The 19,822-nt window shown below is 45.7% G+C and overlaps 2 protein-coding genes across 3 annotated transcripts in view; both read left to right on the top strand.

The window, feature by feature from the left end:
• Positions 1-8,563, top strand: part of Pkd2l1 (polycystin 2 like 1, transient receptor potential cation channel) — a 28,667-nt gene extending 20,104 nt beyond the window's left edge. The window contains exons 5-15 of the mRNA XM_036201153.1: positions 280-504; positions 671-899; positions 2,540-2,710; positions 2,863-3,044; positions 3,334-3,454; positions 4,665-4,763; positions 4,979-5,100; positions 6,426-6,552; positions 7,395-7,513; positions 7,760-7,883; positions 8,480-8,563. Coding sequence (XP_036057046.1) covers positions 280-504; positions 671-899; positions 2,540-2,710; positions 2,863-3,044; positions 3,334-3,454; positions 4,665-4,763; positions 4,979-5,100; positions 6,426-6,552; positions 7,395-7,513; positions 7,760-7,883; positions 8,480-8,509 — 1,549 coding nt within the window. The 3' untranslated portion in view covers positions 8,510-8,563. The remainder of the gene's footprint in view (positions 1-279; positions 505-670; positions 900-2,539; positions 2,711-2,862; positions 3,045-3,333; positions 3,455-4,664; positions 4,764-4,978; positions 5,101-6,425; positions 6,553-7,394; positions 7,514-7,759; positions 7,884-8,479) is intronic.
• Positions 8,564-10,571: 2,008 nt separating this feature from the next.
• Bloc1s2 (biogenesis of lysosomal organelles complex 1 subunit 2) lies at positions 10,572-18,588 on the top strand. Of its 2 annotated transcripts, none has more exons than XM_036191769.1 (5): positions 10,572-10,648; positions 10,957-11,073; positions 14,095-14,214; positions 15,172-15,276; positions 17,744-18,207. In XM_036191769.1, exons 1-5 carry the CDS (start codon positions 10,594-10,596, stop codon positions 17,773-17,775), a joined length of 429 nt encoding a protein of 142 aa, XP_036047662.1. In that variant the 5' UTR covers positions 10,572-10,593; the 3' UTR covers positions 17,776-18,207. The 2 variants fall into 2 exon arrangements, with proteins under 2 accessions (XP_036047662.1, XP_036047672.1); XM_036191779.1 differs by lacking the exon at positions 10,572-10,648 and adding an exon at positions 10,655-10,788 and having other exon boundaries at positions 17,744-18,588.
• Positions 18,589-19,822: the final 1,234 nt, after the last annotated feature.

Below are 19,822 nucleotides of genomic sequence, written 5' to 3'. Positions count from 1 at the left end.
CAAACAAAATGATCTATGTGAAGCATCTATTTATTGTATGTGATATTAGGTGCACTATATGTGACATTACATACAAGGAGTATAAGATAAGTTTCTCACAAAATTATGTATGTATCACATATAATGTACAATGTATAATATACATGTACAGTGTAGTAAGCATATATAGATACACAATGCATGTGGAACTGTAAAGCCAGGCATTCATAATTGCCTCCGGGGCCGAGTGTTTGGCCTGGTTCTGACCTCCTTGCACAGATGGCATTTGTTCTTCTGTAGGTGGACATACCATTCACAGGATGAACTGGAGGGCTCCTCCCACTGGGGCAGGCTTACAAGCTACAGTGGAGGTGGCTACTACTTGGACCTTCCGGGATCCCGACAAGCCAGTGCAGAGGCCCTCCAAGGCCTCCAGGAGGGGCTATGGCTAGACAGGGGCACTCGGGTGGTCTTCATCGACGTCTCCATCTACAATGCCAACATCAACCTTTTCTGTATTCTGAGGTAAGCACCCTTTGCCCACTGTATCTCTCTGTCCATGGTTCCTGGTCCATCTGATGTGCTTGAGACCTTTCCCGACCCGGTACCCTGTGGTGTACGAGACGAGCCAGGGAAACAGGAGGAACTGTCCCAGCCCAGTCCCCACTAGTCATCTCACCCTTCCTCACAGACTGGTGGTAGAGTTCCCAGCCACAGGAGGGGCCATCCCGTCCTGGCAAATCCGCACAGTTAAGCTGATCCGCTACGTGAGTACCTGGGACTTCTTCATCGTGGGCTGTGAAGTCATCTTCTGTGTCTTCATCTTCTACTATGTGGTGGAGGAAATCCTGGAAATCCACCTGCATCGGCTTCACTACTTCAGCAGCATCTGGAACATTCTGGACCTGCTGATCATCTTGGTGAGGGACTTGAGACATACTGGAGGGTGGAGAGACCTCTGCTTTGATAGGGGTTCCAAGTTCTTCCTTTTGGAGACTCAAGCACTCCTTTGGACTTAGTAGTAGCACTGTGCCAAGTCTCCCTGATAGAAAGGTTGATGCTCCCTGGCTCAGACTTTGGGGAAACTTGCCCTGCACATCTCCCTTCCTCCTCACCCATGAGTGGGTCCTTCTCTTTCCTTTATGCAAATCTTTTCAGAATCTCTTCTGCCTTTTGTTCATGACCTGACCTCTTGAGAATCCTACTGTTTCTCTTTTATATTTGGATACTCTGGCCCTTCTTTGTCATCTCCTTCCCACTAACAAGACACATTTGTTATGTTGTTTCATTTTTACATTTATTTGTGTGGATGTGTGTGCATGTGTGCCTGTGTGTGCAAGTGTGCCTGCGTATGCATGTACACATGCAACAGTGTGTTTGCAGAAGTTAGAGGACACCTTATAAGAGTTGGCTCTCTCCTTCCACCATGTGGGTCCCCTAGATCAAACAAACTCAGGTGGCCAGGCTTGGCAGGAAGTATCTTTACCTGTTGAGCCGTCTCACTGGCCTGATGACGAATTTCTTTTTTCTTCTTTCTTTCTTTCTTTCTTTCTTTCTTTCTTTCTTTCTTTCTTTCTTTCTTTCTTTCTCTCTCTCTCTCTCTCTCTCTCTCTCTCTCTCTCTCTCTCTCTCTCTCTTTCTTTCTTTCTTTCTTTCTTTCTTAAGACAGGGTTTCTCTGTGTAGCTTTGTGCCTTTCCTGAAACTCACTCTGTAGCCCAGGCTGGCCTCGAACTCACAGAGACCCGCCTGCCTCTGCCTCCTGAGTGCTGGGATTAAAGCCCACCTCCCCACCAGTAAATGAATTTCTAAACAGTCCCATCAAATAAGAAACACAGAGCCAAACACAGAGGCAATAGCCAAAGAGATCAGAGAACTAAAGAAGAGCCATGACCACCTTATCTTCCCACCTTGCTGCCATTGCTTCCCCAGAGTTTCTTCTCATCTAACCTGTGTTTTTATTGCCTTTCTCTTCTGTCTTTTTATTAGCCACATGACTTCCTTGTCACTGCCTGTCTGTACAGACCTCCAGGTCTCTATGGTTGGCACTAGGTTTAAATGCTCATGTCACCCTGCTTGGCTGTGTCCTTGACGACACAGAGACTCTGCCTGCCATGCAATTGGACCAAGGGCATGTGCTACCACAGCCTAGCTCCTGTTTATGGCTATGTGACCTCTAGTCTCCAGGCAAACTTTATTAACATACAAATAAAATCACATTTCAGCACAATTAAAATATCACCACACTGGCCCACACATTTATTTCTTTTGACCAAGGCTTGGGAGTGATGAGGATGGGGAGACATCATATTCCTCAGTACCACTTCCCTGTAGTTCTTTACAACCTTCCTATTTCCTATGGCCCCAAAGCCTTCTCTTGGGCTGTAGGGAATTTAAGTTGCTCCCTGGTCACCGACTCTGTCCCATCTGAACCTCAGTTAGTGAACATCTCAGCAGAGAATGTTTCTTGCCCTGGCTCTCCTCTGGGAGCTCATCTTTGAACTCCCCTTAAGGTTCCTTTGACTTCTCTGACACCCTGCCCCCATGACTCCTGTGTGACAGCTCTCCATTGTGGCTGTGGGTTTCCACATATTCCGAACCTTGGAAGTAAACCGACTGATGGGAAAGCTTCTGCAGCAGCCAGACACTTATGCAGACTTTGAGTTCCTGGCCTTCTGGCAGACACAGTACAACAATATGAATGCTGTCAACGTTTTCTTTGCCTGGATCAAGGTACCCGGGACTTGCCTCCCACCTCTGCCCAAGGCTCTAACTTACCTTCCTCCACGTGGGTCTCATTTTTTGGTCTGATTTGGTGCCTCCGTCGGTCCCTGGAGTGTTCCATGCTTTCTGCCTTTTCTCTTGTTTCACCATGACCCTTGCAGATCTTCAAGTACATCAGCTTCAACAAAACCATGACCCAGCTCTCCTCCACACTGGCTCGCTGTGCCAAGGACATCCTGGGCTTCGCTGTCATGTTCTTCATCGTGTTCTTCGCCTATGCCCAGCTTGGCTACCTGATTTTTGGGACCCAAGTGGAGAACTTTAGCACTTTCGTCAACTGCATGTGTGTGTTCTGCCCCCACCCCCCACCCCTGGGCCCCTCTCTCTCCAGCTCCCAGGGTGTGTGCAACTCAGGGAAGAGGGGCATGTGAATGGGCGTGTCAATGCTTAAAGTTCCTGAGAGTGCCCTAAAGTTTGTGCTCGTAATTTACAGGCCATCTGTGTCTATGATAGTGCATTTATTGCATTAGGTGCAGTGAGGGGTCTGTTTGTGGTTAGGAAAGTGGGGTGGGGTATGAATTGGGGCAAATGTTTGTCTAGGCTCTGAGTGAAGCCCTGCTCTGATCTCTCAGTTTCACTCAGTTCCGGATAATCCTTGGGGATTTTGACTACAATGCCATCAACAATGCCAACCGAATCCTGGGTCCTGTGTACTTCGTTACCTTTGTCTTCTTCGTCTTCTTCGTGCTCCTGGTGAGGGTCCTTCTGAGGGCTGGGGACCTAGAGGGCCTCCAAGTGGGGCTTTGACCCCACGCGCCCCCCACTTAGGATTATGACAGGTTTCTCACAGCGTGGGGGCACGTGTGTGGAGGTGGAGTTCTTTTGGGATTTCTGAGAGCTGGTTAAGGTGACAAGGATACCAGATGGCCAGGTGGCGTGAGGGACAGAAAGGAAACCGCACCTTTCCCCAGGAAAACCGACTTCTCATCTTCCAAGGATAGAAAGGGAGCGGGGAAATGCCTCGTGAGGAGCAGCAGAGACCTCTAGAAGCCTCTCTGCCTGTTCTCCAAGAGGCCCTTTCCTCTATGGCATGGTCTCTATTGCCAGTGTTTGCTGGTAGTTCTCTCTTGTCAACTGGGAAATATCTAAGATTTATTTTTTAGGTTTATTTATTTTATGTGTATGTGTTTTGCTTATATGTATGATATATGCATATGCAGCATGTGTGTACCGGGTGCTTGCAGAGGTTTAAAAAAGAGTTGAACTCCCTAGATTTGGAGTTAAAAATGGCTTGAGCTATGGCATGGGTGCTGGGAACTGAACTATGGTCGTCTGTAAAAGCAACAAGTGCTCTTAAGTGCCAAGCTATCTCTCCAAGTCCCTGAGTGTGGTTTTTATTAATATAAAAGGAAACTATCCTTATTTGATTAACTGATGGAGACACAGGCATGAGACTGGGGTCGATGGTAAAGAGAGCACATTTGTACTTTCACATTGAAAAAATGACGCCTTCAGTGATTGGTGGGCCCTTGAGGAGAGTGGGTCCATGGCATATGTTGGGATATCTTGGTGTTTAGCAAGGTCTCTGCAGCATCTGAGAATGAACCTCAGGCAGATGAAGGAACATGATCTGTCCTTAACAGAAATGTGCCAAAAGGCTCTTGAGAGGCAGGTATGGGTGGACTGCTGTGCTGATATTGAAAGCATTGGCTTTTTTTTTTTTTAACATGTGTGTGGGACATAGAGTAAGAAGGCTCAGTGCTTTTAGTGGGGTTGAAAGTGAAAACCTGGCTCACAAGCCAGGCATGGTGGTGCACACCTTTAATCCAAGCAGGGGAGGCAGAGGCAGGCAGATCTCTGTGGGTTCGAGGCCACACTGGTCTACAGAGCAAGTTCTAGGATAGCCAGGGCTATACAGAAAGATCTTGTTTCAAAAAACCCATGTCCATACTTTTTCCTTTAGAACATGTTCCTGGCCATCATCAATGACACATACTCAGAGGTCAAAGAGGAGCTGGCTGGCCAGAAGGATGAGTTACAGCTTTCTGACCTCCTGAAACAGGTAACTCCTCAGTGTCTTTGAGGAGCATGTCTCCCTCTGGGTTTGGCTCCAAGGTGATACACCATGGGTAGTCTGTTCTTGCCTGGTGCCGCAGGCGTCTGTGCTCTTGAGTGCCTTTGACTTGCTCCTGGGGGCTTGAGATTTTTAGGTGAAGGTGGGAGGCTGATGGCTGTGAGGACCCTGTGGGGACTCCTGCTTGCTCCCTTTCCTTTCAGAGCTACAAGAAGACCCTACTAAGGCTGCGCCTGAGGAAGGAACAGGTTTCAGATGTGCAGAAGGTCCTGAAGGGTGGGGAACCAGAGATCCAGTTTGAAGATTTCACCAACACTTTAAGGGAGTGAGCAACTAGAGATCCAACCTTATTTGAAATTAGTCTAGTTTGTAACCCTCAACTACACATCTTTTGCTGATAAGCCTTAATCTCTGGGCCTGTAGTCTTCATTTAAGGCTCCTGACCTTGACTCATGGGTCTTTCTAATCCTGACTTTCAGAATTATGACCTTGCTTTCCAGATTTCTGACAATCGTGTGTGTGTGTGTGTGTGTGTGTGTGTGTGTGTGTGTGTGTGTGCGCGCGCGCGCGCGCATGCATGTGTGTATTCTGGACCTTATTGAACAATTCCTACACCTAATGTAACAGTATAATTATCCTATTATTATATAAACCCCACCCAAATTATTGGGCAAATATATTGTGAGGACCATCTGTGGATCAGGCTTGAGTAGGGGTGACACAATTAAATGAGACAAAAATCTTTGTCTCTTAGGAGCTCAAAGGCATGTAAGCAAATAAGCCAAGATAGACTAAGTTCAAGAACAGCAGTGACTTAAAGATAGGGAGGCATGGAGTAAAAAGAGCTATCAATCCCCTTTGAGATTAAAGGAGGACTTCTAGGAAGAGGTGATGGCTGAAAAGAGTTTTAAAGAATGCCCAGCTTACACATGGACGTGCAGAGGAAAGCCAGTGTGGTAGCTGAGCACCACTAAGATACCAAATGAATGGTGAGTTATAGGAGGAATTGAGGCCATGGCCTTTGGCCATGTTGGGTAAAACCTTCAACATCACCACTGTATCCAAGGAATAGGGTTCTCAGGAGGGACTTTAAAGCAAGGAATTGGTGCTCTTAGATGTGTGTTTTCTACTACATTTTATTACTTTGAAGTTTGGTCTCACTTTAGTATCCAAGTTCACCTTGAACTTGATTTGATTTTTCATTTAGCCTCAGCCTCCCAAGTACCTAAGACTTATAGACATCTTCCACCATGCTCAGGTATTAAACCTGCATTTTAAAATGTCAATTATTGTCTTTATGGAGGATGGATTTCAGGAGTAGGGAGTGTAAGGGAAGCTAGTGGGGGTGGCAGCAGGCTATCTAGAAGCAAAGAAATGTGGTCATCTCTGTGTGAGCTCCTGAGGGCCTGACCCAGTCAGCAAGAGTCAGAACATGAAGAAGATGTGAAAGAACTTCTTGGGGGTAGAATCACTAGACTCTAAAGATACTGGCTTCCTGTGTGATCCTCTTCTTCCCCAGAAAGCAAGACCCAGAGATCAAGACTCTTACAAGAGTCTAGTAAAAGGGCGGGGAGACTGTATTTGAGTGATCACTGGTGGGGAGGCCATATTTGAGTGATTATGGTTACTTCATCGCCTTGTTCTCCTTAGACTGGGGCGTGCAGAGCATGAGATATCTGAGCTCACGGCTGCCTTCACCAAGTTTGATCAGGATGGGAATCGGGTTCTGGATGAGAAGGAGCAGGCACAGATGCAACAAGATCTGGAAGAGGAGAAGGTAAGTAAGCAGGATTGGGTGATAGGGAGGAAGGATGAACACATTGCTCACTTGTCCTCCCTCTCCAGCATACCCAAAATAAACCCTCCTAAAAATGAGCAGGAAAGAACTCTCTAGAACAGCGGTTCTGAAGCTGCTGCATATTAAATATTCCACTGAACCTTTAAGCAGCCACACTCTCAGGCCACACATCCTAGACCACTTAGATCAGAAGCTCTGGGTGGTAGGGCTGAAACATTAGAACTTTCTAAAATTTCCCGGGTGATTCCAGCATGTAGCCAAGGGTCAGAACCATTGCTTTGCAAAAGGGGCCAGTCCCCAAGATCGTCCCTGATGATCCTCTAGGAGGATCCTTGTGAGCATTGCTTCCCAGGTCTTTCTAGAATGTCCTCCCTAACTGAGTGGGAAATAAGTTGGATTCCAGCTGTAAAGAACTCAGAGGACACAGTTCTCTTGGAGTTTTGAAACTGATCCTACTATACCTGCTCCATCCCTATTCAGTGTAGGTCACAAAGTTCAAGGGCAGTGCAATCAGAGACAGGGAGAGACAACAGCAAGAAAGGGAGCCCAAAGAGACTGTGAGCCTGTTCACAGCAGAGGATGGATTAAAGCCTCCCAGACTCGGGGCTGGAGACATGGCTCAGCACTTAAGAGCTCTGGCTGTTCTTCCAGAGGCCCTCAGTTCAATTCCCAGCACTCACATGACAGCTCACAACTACCTGGAACTCCAGTTCCAGGGGATTTGACACCTTCATACCAATGTACATAAAATAAATTTAAATTATTTTTAAAAAGCTTCCCAGACTCATCTTATCCCCTCTAACATACATCTTCCCAATCAGGTGGCCCTCAGTGCTGAGATTGAGAACCTAGGCCAGTCCATTGGATATAGCCCAGCAGGTGAATTGGGCACAGAAGTTACAAGAGGAGGATGCTGGGTTTCTGGAGAAGAATTTTACAAGTATGTGGAGGCAGGGTCCAGGGATAGCTGGCTATGACGTCTCCTCTTGAGAATCTTTCCACACCTTCCCAATTCCCTTTCCTAGTCCAGGGGGATTTCTGTTCCCCTGTGATTCTCCCTTCAAGGTTGGGCCTCATCTTCCTCATTCCCATCCAGACAAGCACTATTGGATTATCTACTAGACATACCCCTGCACATATCCAGACACAGATTTCTGCTTCCTTGCCTCTCTCAAATCCTACACAGGCTCACAAGGAGAGTTCTGCAGGTGGAGAATGTTCTGGAAGGAATTGTGTCTCAGGTTGATGCTGTGGGTTCAAAGCTGAAGATGCTGGAGGGGAAAGGGGACCTGGCTCCCTCCCCAGGAATGGTGAGTACCCTTCCGCTGCATCCTCTGAGCTCTTTACAGCTTGAATCCATCTTATTTCCCACTCAGTTAGGGAGGACATTCTAGAAAGACCTGGAAGCAATGCTCACAATGGCCATAGATCAGCGGAGGTGGAGGGCAGGCCCAGAAGTTGCTTAAGTCAGTCATAGATTTCCTTGACCTTTTAGGAGGGCCTTTGTTTTAATTTCTTTGAGTTTTTGCAATAAACTATCAACAATTAGATTGCTTATAAACAACAGTTTGGGAGGGTGGGAGGAGTCTAAGACAAGGTACCAGCTGGTTCAGAACCCTGTGAAAGTCTCTTTCATGCTTCACGGACTGCTCAGTTCTTGATGTGTTCTCTCATACAGTGGCAGGAAAAAAGGGCACTAGTCCCCTGTATAAGGGCTCCACACTCATGACCTCATCACCCAGCAAAGCCCTCATTTCCTAGTACTGCCACCTTGGGGATTGATCATGTCAGGATAAGACTTTGGGGAGACACAGACATTAGTTTATGGAATCTAGGTTCTCTGTAATTAGATTTAGAGAAAAACAAATTACTCCTTCAAATGAGCTATTCCTTCTTCTTCCAACAGGAGGAGCTAGCTGTTTGGAAGAACCTATAACAGTCCTAGTTGTCATGCCAACCCCCTTGGGAGTCCAGGGTGGGCAGGAGAATGGAAGAGGTCCCCAAAAAATCAGGCAACAAGTTCTCTCTCTATGCCTTCCCAGAAGCCTCTTCTCCATGTGCCCCTCACTTCTAGGGCATCATGTCTCATGACAGCAGCTGTGGAGTCCTACCCTGTATCTGCCCTTTTGAGCCAATGTTTTTGTGTGTAACTGGGCAGCATGTATAGGCTTGGCCCCTGGTGTTTCTATATGTAGTCACACAGCTCTGAAAAGTAGCATATCCTACCAGGCTTCTCACGTGCTGTGCATTTACTTCTGCTGTAGTTATTAGCATCAGTACAAACAAGAAAAAGGAAGAGATGGCAATGACTCTCCTAAAAGAACTGGGACAACCATGATTGGTCAAAAGGTAGAAGCCCAAAGAGTAGACGATGGATATGTCTCCCTACTTTGCAGTAAATCAGACTCTTCTCCTATGTGTGTATAGAGATCTGCCATTGGCACACATGGGTGTATGTGTGGGTTTTCTTTTCCCCCATGGAGTTTCCTTGTAAGAGAGGAAAGGAAGCCCTGGGGGAAAGTAGACTCTTGTATGGTGAGATTCCAACAGAGGAGTTAAGAGGGACACCCTCAAAGGTGAAGTCAATGCAGGCTCTGCTGGAGGAGCCCACCCTCTGATTCTGATGTTCCACTGAATACATAGAACCAGCCAAGACGACTTCAAACCTGGAAACAGAACCCAAAGGGAATCAGGGAAGGAAGTGACATCAAGGTTCAAGGATGGAAGTGACGTCAGGGTTCATTAATCTTTGGACTAATATTATATGGTGGTCTCTGACTCTGTTCATCATTGGATAATGTGGGGTTCCAATGTGACTTTCAATAAAACTCTTTAGAGAACAGGTCTTGCATTTGCTTCTGGAGTTATAGAGAGAAGACAGGATAAAAACGTAAGCTACTCGAGTGCACTCTCTGGAAGGTACAAGAGTGGGAGCCAGTCGATGTCAGGGAGTTTGGCTGTCCCAGGCGTCTTGAAGTAAGAAGCCCTGGCTCATAGGAATACTTGAAATGGAAGATACTATGATTACTGTAGAGAAGAGTGGAGATGAAGCACCTAGGGAGAATGAGTCCTGCAGAGGAGATAGTCAAGTTAGGAAGGTTGGGGGTAGGGGGTATCGGTGTGGTGTGGTGTGGTGTGTGTGTGTGTGTGTGTGTGTGTGTGTGTGTGTGTGCGCGTGGGAGTACAAGTGGGTGGAAGATAACCAAGAAAAAGACAAGAAACTCTTACACCAAGATTTTGGATGCTTAGGAGCCTGCATCCTGAAAATTGTTACATACCACTTCTCCCTCTCCAGTGCGCCCGTTCTCCCATTGCTCCTCAGTACATCTTCTCGTTCAAACCCTTCACTCATACTTGTTCTCACACCCTGTTAAGGATTCCATAAACCTAAGAGACTTGTACAACAAGTAAATACAATCAAGATAACCACTGTGTCAACTATGATGAACACTTCCTTCAAGAAAGGCGCTTTCAACTAAACAGCTAGGAGCTAGCTTGCAGTTTAAGAAACAGGAGTCAGGGAGTTGATAGTAACCCAAGGCTTGTGGGAAGGGGAAAGGAGAGAACATTTAGGATCAAGAATCAAGGCTGAAAGCTTGTGGGAGACAACTTGCAAAAGCATGGATATTCCCTGAGCCGTTCTTTGGTGAGTGAAACACGTCAGGGTGCTAGAGTCTTGGGAGGAGGCACCTATCTTCAGTAACTCCAGCTGACGAATTATGCCAAGACAGGCTGCGACTGGGACAAGCCAGGTGACAGACAGTTCTAGGGGATGGCCACAGAAATGAACGCACCTTCAACACCAGGTACTGTGATTCTCATCAGCGGGTTGACTCACAATAGCCTGGCTTAGCTTGCGTTTCGCCTTCATGCGTGGCCCTTTGATAAAAGGCGTGACTCAGTCAAGATGAGCAAAGCCGGGAGTTTGCGAGCACGCGGCGGGGCGGGGCGGGGCGGGGCGGGGCGCTCGCGGCGCGCACGCGCAGACGCTTCAGAACCGGAAGCCGAGTTGGGCCGGGCATGGCGGCGGCTGCGGAGGGCGTCCCTGCGACGCGACGCGAGGAGCCGGCTAGAGGTACTACCCGGCGTGGATGGAGATGAAGCGGCTAGTGGGGGGCTGGGTCCGGATGCAGGAGCGGGTGCACCTGTCGGCCTCGTCGGGGCACTGAGATGACGGTCTGGCCCCTGAGCAAGGGAATGGAGTTGGCGATTCAGGTGGGCGAGTGCGAGTGGGGGGCTGGAGATCGTGGCAGGTGCAGCGCGAAGGCGGCTTGACTGCATCGGGAGGGACGTCGGAAGAGGGGCGTTGGCTGGGTTAGAGCTGGGTATAGAACATTTACTCACACTCACTCCCACCCCGCCCTCCTTCACTCCCGCGGCCAGATGACGCTGCGGTGGAGACAGCCGAGGAAGCCAAGGAGCCCGCCGAAGCTGACATCAATGAGCTCTGCCGAGACATGTTCTCCAAAATGGCCACATACTTGACTGGGGAGCTGACAGGTGAGACGCCATCCTGGCTGATCCCGGTCGTGCAGTTGCGTTTTCTCTGCAGAAACCTGACAGGTGCTTTTTAGCGGCTTTAGCCTGTCAGTGGTTGACTGGGAGGAAAAGAGCCCCACCCCTTCTTTCCCTAGAGAAGCTCAGGACCCACTTTAGAAACACAAATCGCAGGCCTCTTCTAATGTAGTAACGACAGCTAACGACAGAAATTCTGCACTATTAGTCAAGAAGTGCCTCCCTAGGGGAGGTGTGTTTTAAGCATGATTGTGAAGGAAATGGAAAAGGGGGAAACGGTACAATTAGTAAAAGAGTTGGGATCAGCAAGCAATTTGATTAGGCCAGTAGGTTAGTGTGAAGATTTGGTGATCAGCTCTTGGGACACAGATTTAGTTCAATGTGCCTGCACTCTGTGTCTGTGTATGCGGTAGAGTCAGAAAATGGAGTCTGGGCCATGTACACTGTTGTAAGAACTTACACGGTTTTGCTTCTCCAGAATTTTTTTAAAATCACACTTGCTTTGTGTTTGGATGTATTTGTGTGTATATACACACTCAAAGGTCACATGACTACTTGTGAGGGCTGGTTATCTCCTACCAGGCAGGTCATTAGTGCCACACTCAGAACTGCAGGCTTCATAGCGAGTGCATTAACCATCCGAGCCTTCTCACAGGCCCCAACCCCAAAAATTATCTGGGATTTTAATTTGTGAGCCAGAGTCTATAAGGAAAGGCTTAATAGAGATGTTGAGGGGTTGTAAGTCACTAATTTATCAGCCTGATTATTCATTTATTTTTGAACAAGAGAAACTGAGTAACAAAATTCAGATTTGTGGGTTATCTCTGCAAATTCTAAAGATTTGGCAATAGTAACTTAACCATTTCTTGTAGACTTTTAAAAAAAAATCTGTCTAACCAGCCACTAAAGCCTTTTATTGTTATAAACTGTACAACCTTCTTCAGAGCTCACAGCCCACAGGTACCTACCTGTGGCAATGGTTTAAGACTAGTTTATTTTGGCTTGGGTCCACTCTGAGGAGCCCACATGGAAGGGCCCACCAGTAATCCCAGCCTATTTTTGCAGCCTTTAAAAAAGGCCATATGATTTGGTTTGCTTTCACTACTCGCTGGTTCCTCTCCTTTAGTATCACTGAGTGTCCTTTGCCGTGTTCTTTTACCGTTGTTTTTCATTTGTTGCAGTTTAGAAATGGTTTTCTGTACCAGTGCCTTAAAATTAGTAAACAGGGTGCTGGGCTGAGAGGAACAGATTTCCTTGTGTTTATTATATGAACTCTTGCATCACTTCACTCACATTCTTTTGCTGGCTTCCAAGTGTGTGGCCCTTGTTGTAGAGAGATTATTATTTGATAGCAGCAAGAGGGCAAATGTGGAGGAGAACAGGAACAGAGGAGCTGTTGTTCAGAAAGCAGTGGAGTCTGAGGCAAAGTGAAGAGGTAGCAAGGAAGAAATGGAGAGTGTGGGTGTGAGCACATGACAGAAGTAGACTTCACAGGATCTGTTGAGGTGGGTATTGAGCAGCCCAAGACACTTGGGAGGTTTTCAGTGTGGATGGGACAGTCAACCAAAATAGGGAAGCTGAAAAGAGGAACCATGTTTATGTGGGAAACTGTTTCAGTTTGGGCTTGGCTGTTTGTAGCTGCTACTGAAACGCTTGGGTGGTTTATCTGAAGACACTCAGGTGCCTCATGCATGTGAGTCCAGAGCTCAGAGACTGATCTTTACAGGGGGGCATCATGTGGAGGTAAAGGCATTGTGAGGTAGAGGCTATGCGGACCAGGATTGCCAAGGAAGAGCTTACTGGTGGACCTCCTATGGGCCTAGACTGACTTCAGGAGATGGAGCCATTGTGAGTTGTTAGGGATTGAACCCAGGGCTTCGCATATACAAAGCTATTGCTCTGTCTCGTGAGCTACATTTGCAGCCCCAAATAATTTTTGTAGATAAATACTTAAAGTTCCAAAGTTTCTAAGTGATTATAACACTAAGTTAAGCCAGTGTTATTTCTCCACCGTGGTCATTTGTACTTACACAAGTGCTTTTTGAGAAGAAAGATTTTAATTTACTAATGTGTGTGTGTGTGTGTGCGCGCGCGCGCGCGCGCGTGTGCGCGCACATACACACACACACGTCACACGCCCACACACATGCATATGTATGTAGTTACATGCCATAGTTCATGGGTAGAGGTCGAAGGACAGCTTTGGGGAGTCAGTTCTCTCTTTTCACCATCTGGGTTCCAGGGACTGATTGTTTTGAAAGCATGAAGACCTGAATTTCAGGGAGGCAGAAGTAAGAGGATTCCTAGAACTCGCCGGCCAGTCTAGCAATATTGATGAGCTCCCATTTCAGTGAGAAATCTTGTATGAAAGAAATAAGGTGGATAGCAATTCAGAAAGACCCATTGACCTCTAGCCTGCACATACCTATGTATGTGCACATACACATACACACACTAGTTGATGCCATATACACATACACATATGTACATAGAAGGTTTATATCTGCTGTATATAATATGATGAAATCCTCTCAATTTTATACACACACACACATACACACACACACACACACACACACACACACACACATGCACACACATATATGTTTCCCTGTGTAGCCCTGGCTGTCCTGGAACTCACTCAGAGATCTGTCTGCCTCTGCCTCCCAAATGCTGGAGTTAAGGGTGTGTGCCACCACAGTATATTTTTGTATTCTATAGAAGTACCAAGACTATTTCGCCACTCTTTTCTTTGACATGAGTTTATCATTTTCTAACTACGACACAAAGTCTTGTAGACATTGCTTAGTTTATTTGTTGATTGCTGCCTCAGTTTCTACTTAGATGTTCAGGGTATGGCTAAGTATAAATGTCACAGATTGAAAGTAACCTGGGGGTCCTCCCTTGAACTTCTGTATTCCCTCCCTGAACTCTTGACCTAAAATTCTGTATTCCAATAATTTCAGACAAACCCTAAAGGCATCCCATTCTCTGTTTATTTTAAAGCCACCAGTGAAGACTATAAACTCCTGGAAAATATGAATAAGCTAACAAGCTTGAAGTACCTTGAAATGAAAGATATTGCAATAAACATCAGCAGAAATCTAAAGGACTTAAACCAGAAATGTGAGTACTAATTTTCATCGCGTGAATAAGTACTGCTTGTACTTAATGTTTTCCAGTGCTTGGAGAACAGGGTTTTCCTGCCTCCTGGGAGCTCCTGTTCCAGAAAGCATTACCAACCAAGGAGTATTTTTTCCATTCTGAAGATGAGTGTGCTTCAGTGGGGTGGTTACTTCTGCTTCTAAACCTTGCTTTAAATATAGTCAGTATATTCCTAGAATGAAAGTGGGAGATGAAAGTCTAGAGAATTGATTTAACAATGAAAGCCCAGGCTGGAGAAATGGCTCAGAGGTTAAGAGCACAGGCTGTTCTTCCAGAGGTCCTGAGTTCAATTCCCAGCAACCACATGGTGGCTCACACACCATCTGGTGTGCAGGGATATGTGCAGGCAGAACACTATATATATAAAACAAATAAATAAATCTTAAAAAAAAAAGATGACAGAGGCAGGTGGATCTCTGTGAGTTCGAGGCCAGCCTGGTCTACAAAGTGAGTTCCAGGACAGCCTCCAAAGCTACAGAGAAACCCTGTCTCAAAAAACAAAACAAAACAAAACAAAGCCCCAAATGACTACTTTAAAAGCAGAAAGTCTCTAAATTCAAAATGTTAATTTAGAGTGGTCTGACATTTTTCCACTGAAAAATGCCCTTTGTCACTAGGGCATCTTTAGTGTAGGCATATTCAAGATGCTGACTCCGTAGCAGAACGATTACTTAAGGAATAAGAACTTTACAGAGAAGGAGAATCTGAAAAGGAGAATGACTTACTTTGGCTGGGTCACTGATGATGTACCTGCTTAATCAGCTGTGTCTTTCCAGAGCATCTGCTCTGCTAATGACACTCATGTCACCCACCCTGGTCTTTGTTGGGCGTAGCAGGGGAAACTCTAGCTTTCTTACTTTCTACTCTTTTCTCTATGCTTGCTGACGCTGTACACGGACATTTGGTTTGTTTCCCAAGATGCTGGACTACAGCCGTATCTGGATCAGATCAATGTGATTGAGGAGCAGGTAGCAGCTCTTGAGCAGGCAGCCTACAAATTGGATGCTTATTCAAAAAAACTGGGTAATTATTTTCACTTGTATTTTGGTCACTTAAGGTTTATCAATGTTTGGCCTACATGTATGTATGTGCACCACGTGCATGCAGTACCCGTGGAAGCCAGAAGAGGGCATCTGATCCCCTGGATTTGGAGTTACAAATGGTTTGGAGCTGCTGCGTGGATGCACGGAACTGAACCTGTGTCCTCTGCAGCAACAATAAGGCTTTTAACTACTGGCCATCCCTCTAGCCACTTTGTTTTAATTTGATCAAGAGTACTTAGCTAGGCATGGTAATGCACATCTATAAGCCCAGCACTCAGGAAGCTGAGGCAGGAAGACTGTAAATTCAGGTCAGGTCGTATAGTAAGCATGTCTCAAAAACAGCCAAACAAACAAACCTTGAAGAATTAATTATTTACTAAGTAGCATTTTCTGCAGTTACTGATTTATCAAGCACTGTTCTGAATGATTCATATTTATTATATTCTTTATTCTCCCATTAATCTGTGAGGTGATTTTTGGTTTGTTTTTTTTGTTGTTGTTGTTTTGGGACAGAGTCTCCTTATATAACCCTAATCGTCCTGGAAGTCACTCTGTAGACCAGGCTGGCCTCAAACTCACAGAGACTCACCTGCCTCTGCCTTGTGAGCACTAGGATTAAAGACATTTGTCACCAGGCCCATAATTTTTTGGATTTAAAAAAAAAAAAAATTCCCATCCTCTAGGGAAGAAAGACGTGATTTAAGAGACAAAAGTAACTTAAGGATACAAAGATGATAAAATACATGGAAGAGCCATCAATCAGGTGTCTGATTATAGTGCCAAGCTCTGTTTTGTTTTGTTTTTAATTTTATTTTATATACCTGTGGTGTTTGGCCTGCATGTATGTCTGTGTTAGAATGCCAGATCCCCTTGAACTGGAGTTACAGACAGTGTTAGCTGCCATGTGGTTGCTGGGAATTGAGCCCGGGTCCTTTGGAAGAGCAGTCAGTCCTCTGAGCCATCTCTCCAGCCCCTCGTGCCAGGCTCTTCACTGTGCTTCACCACACTGAATATCCTTAGTAATGTAGACACATATGCCTTTTACAAGTGGAATTACTGGTGTTTTCCTGAAGAGTCGCCTTCTCTCTGAGGAGAAGGCTAGTACTTTCAGTGTCGATTGCCGGCTCTGGCTGTTATCTACTTGGTAGAAAGGAATGAGGGTGTTTTTATCCAAGATAGCTTTTGTGGGTTCTTTTAGTTTGTCATTGCACTTGTTGGCTGCTTCAAGACAGTGGTTTGTCAGTGGCTGTTTAATAGCAGTAGTTATCAACAGTTTCACCATGTAGAAGGCATCACCCCAAGAGCTACTGGGACTTTAAAAGCCAAGAAAAGAGTTGGGTGTGGTGGCATATGCCTTAATCCCTTGTGAGGTGAAGGCAGGAAGATCAGGAATTCAAGATGCGCCACTTCAGGCTGTCTGAAAATTTGTAAAATAAAAAAAATTTTTTTTCACAGTGAAAAGCTTATTTGATGACATTTTAAATCTCTCTATCTTTAGGCTTTTGTATTTTTGCAAACTGCTTTCCTAAAGTGAGATATAAGAAGAGGAAAATATGAAAGGACTGGGGATACAGCTCAGTTGGTACAGTGCTTGCCTGCCATGCATGAAGTCCTGGGTTTAAGAGCACCACATCCTGACCACTAGAACACTAGGGATAGATGCACTAGACAAATGGCACATTGGTGTGGGCCTGTAGCTCCAAACTCAGAATGTGGAGGCAGGGAAATCAGACGTCCAAGGTCAGCCTTGGCTGCAGAGTGAGTCTGAGGCCAGCTTGAGATTTATTCTTGTCCCTTTTTTTTTTTTTTTTTTTTTGTTTGCTTTTAGTTTTTTGAGACAGGGTTTCTCTGTGTAGCCCTGGTTGTCCTCCAGGACTCATGCTGTAGATCAGGCTGGCCTCGAGTCTGGAGATCCACCTGCCTCTGCCTCCAAATTGCTGGGATTAAAAGGGTGTGCCTTCACCACCTGGCTCAGTTTGGGATTTGTGTGACCTGTCTAGGCTAGGTAGATGCGGGGTTAGGGCTAGGGAGAAGAGTGGAGAAATGGACATAAAAGCAAAAGCGTGTATTTGTACTTCCTAAGTGTTCCAGTCTGGTTCTAGAGGGCACTTGGGATTGTCCCTGGAAGGGCAGTTTCAAGATTTAGTAAGGCTCCCAATAGGACAAGTGCCAATAGATCTTGCTTCATTCTGTCTGAGCTTTAGAAGCATGTGCTATTGGCACAGTTAGGACCTAGTGTCAATGGTTTGGAGTCTCAGTCAGGGTGTATACATTTGACTCTTCCAAGTTGGGCAGGTCTGTGATCTCTTTTTTTGGGTAGATGATGAGATTGAAGCCGCTGTCTTCTTAAGAATATAGTAGGTGTATCTGAACTTGCTTGAAAACCTAATAAATGTCTTTGTGAGAGCTAGTATTGAAAGATATAACTCCTCTTCTTCCCCAAACAGAAGCCAAGTACAAGAAGTTGGAGAAGCGATGAAAAATGTGTTCATGAGGATCAAGTGGTTTGTTTTTTAAATATGGAAGAATGTCTTATAACCACTAAATCCTGAGGCTGATGAATCATCACAGCTCCTCAAAAGAAATCTGTGCTGGTTAATCCCAAAGCCATGCGATGCTGGATGAACTGGAGGGCTGTGGCCGCTCCCGGGTCTCCTCCAAGGTGGCACCTCACAAACTCAGACCTGGAACTCCTCCTGCTCAGCTTTGACTTGAATGCTTCATCATCTGTTCGAGAGGGAGACTCTAGAGTTCAGGGTGTACTGGGCTTGCCAGCAGTCAAGTGAGAGCGCTTTCCCTGGTAGTGGCCAGTTAGTACATTATTTTCTGAATGGCTGGGTGTTTTGTTTTTTATTGATGATGCTAATGTATTGTTAATAAGATTCTAAATTAAAAAGGAAAACAAAACAAATGTGTTTATTGTAACTTATTACTATCTGTGTGTCAGTAATTTGCTTTTCCTATAACACTGCAAGTAACAGAAACTTCTACACTAATTCCAAGCCTGGTCTTAAAGGTGGACCAGAAGGAGTGAAGGAGTGTTTTTATAACTTAGTGTATGAGAGGTTGCCTCCACACCACTCCCACCCCAATTAGGGATCGAACCTAGACCTTGAATATGCCTACCCAAGTGCTCAGCCAGGGAACTATTTCCCCAGCCCCTTTACTTTTTATTTTAAGGCTGGATCTCTTCTAAGGCAATGGTTCTCAACCAGTGGTTCATTGGCCCCCTCTGGGGTCATGTGTCAGACAACCTGCATATCAGATATTTACATTATAATTCATAAGAGTGTCAAAATTACAGTTATGAAGTAGCAATGAAATAACTTTACAGTTGTGGGGGATCATCACAACATGAGGAGCTGTAGGAAAGGGTCTCAGCATTAGGAAGGTTGAGAGTCCTACTTTGAGGTATTCAATAGACTTTATATTTTGGCCCCTTCTGCTTCAGCCTCCTCAGAAGCCGAGCTCATTGGCCGGTGCCACAAGGCTCAGTTTCTTATCTCTTTTTACTTGAGTCAGATGTATGGGGGATGTATAGGGGTGAGATGACACCCTGACATCTGTTCCATTTTGGAAATGTGATAGACAAGATGTGTATGTGTGTCTGTGGTGGTTGAAATAGGTATGGGCCCCACAGACTTATGTGCTTGAATGCTTGGCCCATAGGGAGTGGCACTATTAGGAGGTGGTGTGGCCTTGTCAGAGTGGGTGTGGCCTTGTTGGAGGAAGTGTGTCACTGTGGCGGTGGGCTTTGAGGTCTTATATGTTCAAGCTACACTCAGTATGGGATGCAGTCTCCTTCTACTGCCTGTGTATCAAAATATAGAGCTCTCAGCTTCTTCTCTAGCCCCATGTCTGCCTGTGTGCCACCATGTTTCTTGCCAGGATGATAATGGATGAAACCTCAGAACTGTACACCAGCCCCAATTAAATGTTTTTCTTTATAAGTGCTGCCATGTTCATGGTGTCTCTTCACAGCAATATAAACCTTAACTAAGGCAGTGCCTGTATGTTAGATGGGGAGGGGAGGGAATAGCATTTATATAATAAAGTGTTTTGTGACATGTATCCTATTAGTATCTGTGGAGGGGGAGGGGAATTTTGGGGAAATCAGTTGCCTAAAGATATCAGATGATATGGGTTAATAAAAAACCAGTCTGGGGGTTGGGGATTTAGCTCAGTGGTGGAGCGTTTGCCTAGCAAGCACAAAGCCTTGGGTTCAATCCTCAGCTCAAAACAAAACAAAACAAACAAACAAACAAAAACCAGTCTGATTGGGAAGAAATGTAACCTTATCTATGATAGCATGCTACTAGCTAGCAAGGTGCCTGATGTTCTCAATGTCATTCCCAAATGTGGTAGTTTGAATAAGAATGGCCCCTATAGGCTCACATATTTGAATGTTTAGTCACTAGGCAGTGGCACTGTTTGAAAGGATTAGAAGGGCTATAAGGTGTGGCCTTAGAGGAAGTGTGTCACTGGAGGTGGGCTTTGAGGTCTCAAAAGCCCATAGCTCTGCCTGT

Source organism: Onychomys torridus, chromosome 1, assembly GCF_903995425.1.
Source record: "Onychomys torridus chromosome 1, mOncTor1.1, whole genome shotgun sequence".
Lineage (NCBI taxonomy): Eukaryota > Metazoa > Chordata > Mammalia > Rodentia > Cricetidae > Onychomys > Onychomys torridus.
This window is presented reverse-complemented; position numbering and strand designations above follow the sequence as displayed.

Excerpts from the sequence above, each read along its gene's own strand:
- Bloc1s2 (XM_036191769.1), top strand. The coding sequence starts at position 10,594 with ATGGCGGCGGCTGCGGAGGGCGTCCCTGCGACGCGACGCGAGGAGCCG. Across the intron at positions 10,649-10,956 it reads ACGCGAGGAGCCGGCTAGAG|ATGACGCTGCGGTGGAGACA; the intron begins GTACTACCCGGC and ends TCCCGCGGCCAG. Across the intron at positions 11,074-14,094 it reads CTTGACTGGGGAGCTGACAG|CCACCAGTGAAGACTATAAA; the intron begins GTGAGACGCCAT and ends TTTATTTTAAAG.